The sequence below is a fragment of the Pteropus vampyrus genome, unplaced genomic scaffold, assembly GCF_000151845.1.
Source record: "Pteropus vampyrus isolate Shadow unplaced genomic scaffold, Pvam_2.0 Scaffold196, whole genome shotgun sequence".
Classification (NCBI taxonomy): domain Eukaryota; kingdom Metazoa; phylum Chordata; class Mammalia; order Chiroptera; family Pteropodidae; genus Pteropus; species Pteropus vampyrus.
The window spans coordinates 1756748-1766869 of NW_011888977.1; the positions used below are offsets into that span (position 1 = coordinate 1756748).

Below are 10122 nucleotides of genomic sequence, written 5' to 3' on the forward strand. Positions count from 1 at the left end.
TTGATTCCATCTAATATACTCTTCATCTCAGATAATGTGTTCTTCATTTCAGACTGGTTTCCTTTTATAATTTCCATTTTCATTTTTATGTTTTTTATCTCTTTGTTAAAGTTCTCACTGAATTCATCTACACTTCCCCTAAGTTTATTGAGCATCTTTATAACCCGTGTTTTGAACTCTGCATCTATTAGATTACTCGACTCCATTATTCCTGGATCTCTATTCTGGTCTCTCATATGGTTTCTGCTTCTTTGTCCTCCCATTTTGGCTGCCTTTCCGTGTCTGTTTCTATGTACTAAGCAAAGCTCTTAAGTCTCCCAGTCTTATTAGTGTGGCTTTGCGTAGTAGGTGACCAGTGGCACAGTCCTGAGATGGGTCAGCTGCAGGCCTAATTTAGCCCCCGCTTGTTCCCCACCAGGGCCACCTGTTAAGATTCAGCAAGCAATCCACAGGTGCTCTGCTTCTAGTTGCCTCAAGAGGCCACACCAGAAACCAAGGCCCGCTGCCTCCAGCGTGAGTCTAGGCACCACTCAGCAACGGGCACCTGACTCACCAAGGACACAGCTGGATGTGGCTAGGGTGGGCCCGCAAGTTCGGGAGGCAGAGTTTCAGGGAATTCTCTGGGAAGAGTGACCTCTGTTATCCAGTTTGATGATGTCTCAGCTATGGTGGCGCTGTGTCTGGCGCACTGGGTGGGGGAGGGCTCAACAGAGGAACAGTGGATACCGCCGGGACTTCTATAGTGAGTCTCACCTCGGCCTTCACTCTGACAACTGAGTGTCCCCCTGTAAGACCCTGGTGCCCCATGCGCAGCCGAACCAGCACTGGTGCTCAGAGCGAGCAGGTCCGTCACCGCGAAAGTCCACTTGCAGACGTGGCCTCTTTAAGAGGCGTCTGCAGCTGCCACTGCCGCAGCCTCCGTCTCACTCAGCCGCTCGAGACCGGTCAGCGGCATGTCCTCGCCCCATCCTACCTTCTGCCGTTGCAGGTGCTTTCTTAGATTTCTCTCTAGTTGTATGGCTTGTTCTTCCAGATCCCAGACAACTTTTCCTTGCTGTTTGCTTCTTGTTTCACCACAACTTTGATTTGGTCGCCAAAGGGATGAACAGAGCCTCTGTTAGCATGAGCTATTTTCCCCACTCCCCTGCTCTTTTAAAACCTCTTTTCCTTTTTTTGTAATTTCTCAAAAAGACACAACACTAATTGCTTCATGTCTGTGATTAAAACTCCCCCCAACCCCATCCTCTTCTTGCCCACTGTGTGTTTAATAATCTTCATTGAAGTATAATTTACATACAATAATAAAGTATAGCAGGTCCCCCAATAATGTCATTTCAATATAACTTTGAGATTCTATAGGAACTTACCTCTTGTTTAAATCAATTAGCTGATGGTAAAATTTGTTGTACATCATTTTGTTTAACGTCACAGAACCTATCGACAGTTAAATGAAGACTTAATGTATAGCCATGTAAAGTATACAATTTGGTGAGTTTCTACAGCTGTATAAACCCATGAAGCCTTCACTGCAATCAAAATATAGAGCACTGCCCTCACCTCTGAGAATTTCCTTGTACTGCTGTGCAGCTTGTCCCTTCTTTTTTCCCTCCCCTATCCCATGCAGGGACAGTTTATCAGATGTACATATTGCAAACATAATCACGGATCTGCTTTCTGTCTTTACAGACACATTGGCATTTTCTAGAATTTCGTGTGAATGGAACCATACAGTACACACTCTTTTGATTCTGGCTTCCTTAGAAGAATGTTTTTGAGATTCCTGTTGCATCAGCAGTTCTTTTTATTGCTGGGTAGTATTTTGTTGAATATACCATAATTTGTGCATCTCATCACCTATTGGTGATGGACATTTGAATAGTTTTCTGTTTTTGGTTTTGGAAGAAAGCTACCGTGAATATTTGTGTATGTCTTTGCATAAATATGTTTATTTGGGTAAATATCTAGGTATATAACTGCTGGCTTATACAGTAAGTGTTATGTTGAACTTTATAAGAAACTGCATTTTCCATTCCAACCAGCAGTGTGTGAGAACTCTTGCTGCCCCCATATCCTTGTCAGCACTTGGTGTTCTGGCTTTTAAGTTTTAGCTGTCATCCTGGTAAGTGTGCAGTGGTATTTCATTGTGTTTTTCCCCACTACTTCTTCGTTTGTTTTTATTTTCGAGGTAAATTTTACATACGGTAAAGTTCACCCTTTAAATTTAGTATAGTTTTTTTGAGATAACATTTTTAATCATTGGAAAGTATACTAGACAACCAAAGTTTTAGTCCTCGATCAGTCACAGAAAACTCTGACGTATTGATTCCACTATCAAAACATGATTCAGTATCTCAATTTAAGTTTCTTTTCAGTTATATGGTTTATAAATTAGTTTTTTTGTTTGCCCTTTTAATTACTGATTATTCTTATATCTGCACGATTGACATTAAAACCACTGAATAGTAGGGTAGTTTCATGATAAAAATGAAGGTGAACTATGGAGGTAAGTAGCACAGTTTTAGAAGGTTTGACAAACGAATGCATTGTCACATAACTGTCAGCACCACAGTGAAGATACAGAATCTCTCATTGCCCTAAAATATTCTGTCCCCAAAATATCCCCATCCTGACAGTCACTGATCTGTTTTCTGACCCCTGGTTTTGTCATTCCTGATGTTGATTTGCATTTTCCTGATAACTAAAGATGTTATTTTATGTGCTTATTTACCAGCCATTCACCTGTTGTCTCCTGTGAAAAGTCTTTTCAAATCTTTTGCCTATTTATTTTTAAAAAGTTGGATTGTCTTATTGAGTGGTAAGAGTTTGTGGGTTTTTTTTCAATTCTGGTTGGTATAAGTCCTTGTCAGATTCACACATTGCAAATGTCTTCTCCCATTCTGTGACTTGCCTTTTCATTTTCTTAACTCTCTCTCTTAAAGAGCAAAGATTTTTAAATTTTATTGTCTAGTTTTTCAAAATTTTATGTTTTTTGCTTTTTTGTCTGACCTGAGACATCTCTGCTTATCCCATGTTGCAGATTTTCTTCTGTGTTCCCTTCAAGTTTTACAGTTGTAGCTTTTACACTTAGGTCTATGATCCATTTTACTATTTGCGTTTGGCGTGAGATAAGGGTTGATGTGCAGGTTTTCCACATATGAATATCCAGTTGTTCCCGCATCATCTGTTAAACAGACTTTCTCTTCCCCATTGAATTGCTTTGGCATAATATGGTATCATTTTAAGGGGGTTGCTTTCTTGAAAATGGAAATTAATCGTTTGATGTAGCATACTTTTCTAATGTGGTAGGAATTCACGTCTGGACAACCTGATTCTGGATCCCACTGTGATCTTGAATTTTGCTAAGGGGCTGTGGGGGACAGATGGCTTCATTCCTTCAGCGCAGTTTTCTTAAATATAAATGACATTTCCATTTCCATCTTCTGCACTTACTAGAAGCTGGCAAAGATTCCCGCCAGTGGGCTTGGTGTGAATGTGACCGACCGGGATGGCTCCACCCCACTGCACGTCGCTGCCCTGCATGGTCGGGCGGACCTCATCCCCCTCCTCCTGAAGCATGGTGCCAGTGTAGGTGCCAGAAACGCAAACCAAGCCGTCCCGCTCCACCTGGCCTGCCAGCAAGGCCACTTTCAGGTACGGGTTCTGTCTCTTGGGCAGAACGTCAGGGTACTTGCTTTTGCTTGAAACCTCACCTGCTGGGAGTGCTGTAGAAGGGCTAGCCCAGGGGACCGGCTCCTGTCCTTCCCCCCAGCCCCGAGATTCTTGGTGCACGTGGCAGGACCACTCAGCAACAGAACACAGAACTCTGGTGCATCTGGAGGTGGCGCCAACCCCCTCCCACTGCCAGTCACATTTGGGTGGCACAGAGACTGTTGTTCTGATTCCAGCCCCAGCAGGAGCTCTCTCAGTGCTTGGGTGGTGGTCATCCAGGGCTCTAGCCCCGTCTTAGCACCCTGACATGTCCACAGCCCCTGGTCTGTGCTAAACAGTTCAGCACTTTATGGAGTAGGGCCAAGAGATATTGTGGAATGATTGATTTTTTAAAGTCTTATTTTTCTTTTTGAAAATTATCTGTATTTTTCATTTTCCCTCATTAGTTCTATCATAAGCTTTTTAAAGTCTGGAACTCTGCTTCACATCTCCCCTCTCTCTCATGACATCTAGCATCAGTTTCCTCATCTGTAAAACGAGTAATAATTCCAGCTCTCCATAGAGTAGATCTAATGATTAAATGAAAAAAAACAAGCGTCTGGCACACAGTCGACCCTCTTTCAGTTGATCTGCTTTCTCCAGAGGTCAGACACGGGTCTAAAAGGGCTTCTGAGTAAACTTAGAAAAAAGTCAAAAGAATACCAAGTTAGAGGCTTTCTCTCTGCAGACTTTAATTAAGGTTGTAAATTGTTTTTCTCTGGGTTAGGTGGTGAAGTATCTATTAGATTCCAATGCTAAACCCGATAAAAAGGATATAAGTGGTAACACACCCCTCATTTACGCCTGTTCCAGTGGCCACCATGAAGTCGCGGCGCTACTGCTACAGGTACGGGTTCCCACAGCCCAGGAGCTGCTGACACTGGTCAGTGATGGGCATCTTGTCTCGTGGCAAGCTCCTGGCAGTGCACTAAAGATGGGCAGGGACGGGCAGGCCTCTTGCCTTTTGCTTTAAGCTGCCACTGGAGAGAGGAGCTTTGCACCAAATTTCCACGTGGTGGTGTTTTGATGGGAAATGGCGTCTCAGCATCCGTGCTGCATGAAGGATGCAGAATTAGGGACGTAGACGCTGCTTTTGCTGAAGGTGTGGATCTTGCCTTGCTTACCAGGGTAGGTCGAATTGTTATCTTCAGTGTTGAGCCGAATGTCCTTTGTCACTGCTACTTTTCCCCTCTCGTGATAAAGGTTATATGTGTTGATTATAGAACAAAGAATCTAAAGAAGCAGAGAAAAAACAACCTTCCTGTTACAACCCCATTACTCAAAGGCATCTAATGGTGGTGAACTTTAAAAAAAATATACATAGTTTAGATCAGTATTGTATTCTGTCTTGCTTGTTTGCACTTAAAGTAGAAAGTTGTTTATTAAAAACTTCAATTTTTAATGGTTGCATAAGTATGGATGTACCAGTTTATTTATTGGTTTAACTGTTCCTGCAGTATACATTTAAGTGACTTCTGTTTTTTTTTCTGCCATATCTTTTTTGTACTTATGTACAAAGATATTTAGTATTACTTTTCTCAGTTATTTTACCCCTAACATTTTAAGCAAAATTTCAGACATACAGAAAAATTGAGAGAACTTTATAGCGAACACCCATATACACACCACCTAGATTATGCATTAATAGTTTTTAGCATTCCTTTTGATTGTACCTTTTCGCTTTCCAGCATGGGGCCTCCATTAATGTTTCTAACAATAAAGGCAACACAGCACTGCACGAGGCTGTGACAGAAAAGCACGTCTTTGTCGTGGAGCTGCTTCTGCTTCATGGAGCTTCAGTTCAGGTCTTGAACAAGAGGCAGTGCACAGCTATAGATTGTGCTGAGCAGGTGAGTGGGTGAGCAGAAGAGCTGAGGACATCCAGGCAGTGGCCAGACCTCTAATTGCTATGCCTGGCTGAGTTGGTGTGCCAGAAGTCTGCCAGTGTGGTTGAACACGTGGTTAAATACCCGCCCCTTGGTCACCTGGTCAGAAGTGGGCTGCTCAGGAGCCAGGAGTTGGTCCTTCAGGTAGTTTCCAGGGGCCTGAGTAGAGGCGCTCCCCCAGCAGCTGCCTGGGCTCCTAACGAGCAGTCAGGACCTCGCAGGAAAGTAGCAAGTTGAGAGAACGTTCTGGTTTCACCCTCCCTGCACTGGGAATATACCTGTGCTCGTAGGAGCATGATGGAGAAAGTTTGTTCACTTGGCTTTAAAATGCCTTGCATTCTGTATGGAGAATTATGAAGACCAATTTACCCCTCTCCCGGTGCCATGGGCGTTTGCCATGGAGAAATGGTGAGGAAAAAGTATTTTTCTCCTGGGGAGAAAGTTTACTGTTCCTGTTTTCATGTCAACTCTTTATCTAGTTTTCTGCTCAGGGTAGACAACTAGTATGCTGTTATATGACACTACTGACATGTTAAAGTCACCATAAAGCTAAGCTACTCAGGCTAATTATGTCAATATTTAAGTTTCAGTGACATTTCTTAACAGTATTGAAATATTTTAAACTTTCAATTTTGAATACTTACCGTGTGCTGGATGTCCTCAGTAACCTCATGATAACTAATAGCTCCTATGATTGTCAACCTAATCACATAGAGCAGTGAAGCACCTGACCTTGAGTATCTGGCAGAGGGCAGAGCCAGGCTTCTAATTCAGGGCTGCTCTTAACCTCTAGGCTTTATGGCCTTGAAGTTTTGCCTGTAGTTGCTTCTGCTCAGTTACACTAGTATTGACATTTAGATCAAAAACAGGTAATTATCTGCTGAGAAAAAAAAATATATATTAATGTTACCTCTTTTCTTTCAAATTGTAGAATTCGAAAATAATGGAATTACTTCAGGTAGTACCAAGCTGTGTGGCCACATTAGATGATGTTGGCGAAACAGACAAGGAGTATGTTACTGTTAAGATCAGGAAAAAATGTAAGAACTTATATTCTTTGTAATTCTCAACTTGGGTTTATTTGGAAGTTCATGAGAAGTTGCTGGTTTTCATTTAATTATAAATTAAAAATGCAATTAAATTGTGACTGGGGGTGGGATTAGGCACCAAAGAAACGGATGTTACCTCCTCATTTATCAGGGTTTTTTGATACTAATTTTCTGGTTGGTTGTGATGGTGTCTCTCAGCATTACCTTGAAGGTTAGGCCTCCGCTCACCAGCTGAAGAGGCGCTACCTCTGTTTTTTTCTTCCACGCCTCATGTTCCACAGCCAAGCCTTTTCTAAGCATTTCCTGGACATCAGGGTAAATGCTACCTTTAAAGAATATTTTGGTTGATGGTAATTAAAAAAGCAGTTGCCAAACAGGGGTGGGGCTAAAGTATTTTCTCCTTTTATTGTTGTTATAGTTTAGATGGGGTCTTTTTTTTTATTATTATGATATGATTTTGCAATGCAATAATGTGAATAAACCCACTGATATATCTGGAGGCTATCTCACTGTAATTGGCTGTGGCTGGGGAATATCAGTATATTAAGGATTTATCTGTTTCATAGGGGGTCCACATAATAATAAATCTTTACTAATGTTTCTTTAAGCAAATGCAGTTTTTAATTTTCAAAATATTGTTCAACTAAGAAAACTGAAAGGTTGCATCTATACTGTAACTTTAAAACAATTCTTAAACTATTTTAGAAGTTTTCAGATGTTTATTCTTTTATCTTCAGGGAACTCAAAAATGTATGATCTACCAAGTGAACCTTTTACAAGACAGTTTTACTTTGTCCACTCAGTTGGTCAGTTTAAGTGAGTATAAAATTTGAGTTGATTTCTGTGCTTTTGACCCTATCCTTATAACAGAAGCAGGATATGTGTGACTCTTGAATGGATTATAGACAAATCTGCACTCATCAAATGCTGCCACCTCGTGGCCAACCGAGGCATTTCGCATCACTGTCCCAAACGCTAAGTATTAGTTTGTTTTGGATTTCAGGGGAAGGACTTCAAGGGAGATCATGGCAAGAGATAGAAGTGTTCCTAATTTTACTGAAGATTCTTTACGTGAGGTGAGTTATTAAATACTGAGTTATAATCATATTTTTTAAAGCTTGGCTTTTTCAAAACTATGGTAAACACGTTTCATTATTTTCTTCACTGTCTAAGAGTTGATAACAATTAAAACGAGTTCTTTAGGACAGTCAAGAGTACAGACTTCATTTATTGTTACATTTAAAAATACATTTCTAAACTGAGAAAGGGAAGTGAGGAAAAACTAGAAAATAGTTATACACGTGCGAAGACACTAGTTCATGGTGTGCACTTAGTGAGATATCTCAAATTTCACTATCTAAGCAAATTCACTAATGTGTTAATCACTAATGTAAGGAAGAAAACAAGTTTGTATACAGAAGGGTAAAATTCTCTAAATGTGGCATGAAGTCGCTCACATAGACAATTCTGTATGTGGCCGTCTTCCTATTTAATCACTCAATTATTAAAAGAAGCCTGCTTTACATTTTGTGGTGCAATTAGGTGACTCTTCTCAGGAACATGACTTTTCTTATTTCTGCTTATTGATATGACTATTGATGAAAAGTTGCATTTATAGCATGTGTGGCATAGACTTGTTGGAACAAATATACATACAGATGTTCTCAACCTTTGTTTTAGAGAATTAAAGTAATTTTTGTTAACATGCCTAATTTTGATTTCATAATCTTTCACAACTCTGCTAATAGCCCTGATGCTGGGTGGGAAACCGGCAAACTTTAAAATCTGCCTAGGTTCAATCAGGTGCTAACTTTTCCCTTCTTACGGGTCTTTAGGCAGATTGCTTAACTTTGCTGATCAAGTTTCCTCAGCTGTAGGATGGGGACAATGAGATAATCATGGTACACACTTGTTGAAGTTGTAAAGATTAAATGTGAAAACACATAAAGCATTTATGCTGTGTCTGACACCTGGAGCATGTACATGTCAGACTGTCACCACAGGGATGTGAAAAGAGTTGAAATTATGCCTGGAAAGTACTGAGCACATTAGATGGTACTCAAGGGTAGCTGTTGTGCTGGTTGTTGTGACAGTGTGCACATGTCAACCATTTGAACTGAACTTTCTGTTTAGCCTGGGAGGCAACGAATCATACAGAAACAGAATGACCAGTCAGACCAGAGCAGATCTCAGACTGCTGACAAAGGAGATGGTGATCAGCCCAAGAGGCCTGGACTGAAACAGACAGCTCCTGGAAACAGGCGAATGCTGCGTAGACACACTGTCGATGAGGCAGTTGTACCTAGGGGCCCAGAGACTGCTGGCAACCTAACCACTCCCCAAGAGGCTAGTATTTCCCAGTCTTAACAGTAATAAGGAATTAAATTTGCTGCCAAGAAGTGAGACCTTAACAAGAAGATGCCAAGCATGAGTACAGAGTAGAACTAAATGTGCTATTTGGCTTGAGAGGAAAGCAGAAAGTTCCTGAAGCTTTTCTGTGGCTGGAAGAATGCAACAAAGAAAATGACTGCCATCTCTTTCTTCTTCAAGCTAATGAATACACTTGAAAAGGAATGGATGAAAATTCCAGTGGTGTCCAGATCCTTAAGACCCGGGTGTATGTTTCTTCTTAAGCATTAGGGTTCCTTAGTTACAGTAAGAGGTTTCATCACCAGATTCTGACCTCCTCCTCCTAAAAGGTGCTAAACCTCTGTGATGTGTATAAATTAACAAACCATGAGCTAAAAGAATTCCTTCATCTGGGATGAGCTGAAGAGAATTTAGGTTTCATAGTACTGTGGAGCCCGGGCAGAAATGTCACATATGAATGAAGAAAATAGGACCTGAGAAATGTTCCTTTTGCAAAGCAACACTTCAACCCAAAGATGCTAAATGCCATTTTATTCACTTTAGTGAAAAGGACACATATGGCCTGCTCTGCACTATGTATGTGGGCAAAGTTGCATGTACTTTCCTTACAACAAAGCAAGTACAGGTATTTGGTCACCGCACACAGGCATCTGTAGCGGTGTCTTTGGAAACATCCCTTTCCGTTAAAAATCGTCCCTTAGATATCCCACCTGAAGGATGGCAACTAAACTAGAGCGTGGATTTGGCACATCTTTTTTTAGTCTTTTGATTCAGATTTAAAACTTACAGCACAAACCAGGTCAAAGTTACTTTAAGTTAGAATTTATTGCCATTTGTTCCTTTTTATGAATTTCTATAGATTATACCCTTATTTTTTTATGTTATTAATTGGTCTAAAGCCACAAACATGGGTTTGTCCTGAGTACATTTTGAAATAACTTTGTAATAGGGAAAAGTTTTGTGCATGTTCTTAGAAATACTGTGTATGTATAGAAGGGAGGGGCTGATTATTTTTCTACAAAGTAATTTATGATTTCTAATTTTCTAATGTGCCTTGGGTATGTGCCAAATGATGGAAAAGAAACAGTAAACTTTATGATTCTTCAGAG

The 10122-nt window shown here is 40.7% G+C and overlaps 1 protein-coding gene across 5 annotated transcripts in view; it reads left to right on the forward strand.

The window, feature by feature from the left end:
- Positions 1-10122, forward strand: part of ANKRD27 (ankyrin repeat domain 27) — a 49213-nt gene extending 39091 nt beyond the window's left edge. For 4 of the 5 annotated variants that reach the window (XM_011371860.2, XM_011371861.2, XM_023537707.1 and 1 more), the window contains 7 exons: positions 3454-3651; positions 4436-4555; positions 5397-5558; positions 6526-6634; positions 7381-7459; positions 7647-7719; positions 8777-10117. In XM_011371860.2, coding sequence (XP_011370162.1) covers positions 3454-3651; positions 4436-4555; positions 5397-5558; positions 6526-6634; positions 7381-7459; positions 7647-7719; positions 8777-9010 — 975 coding nt within the window. In that variant the 3' untranslated portion in view covers positions 9011-10117. Of the gene's footprint in view, positions 1-3453; positions 3652-4435; positions 4556-5396; positions 5559-6525; positions 6635-7380; positions 7460-7646; positions 7720-8776 lie in introns of all 5 variants that reach the window. The other variant, XM_023537708.1, reaches the window with a different exon arrangement.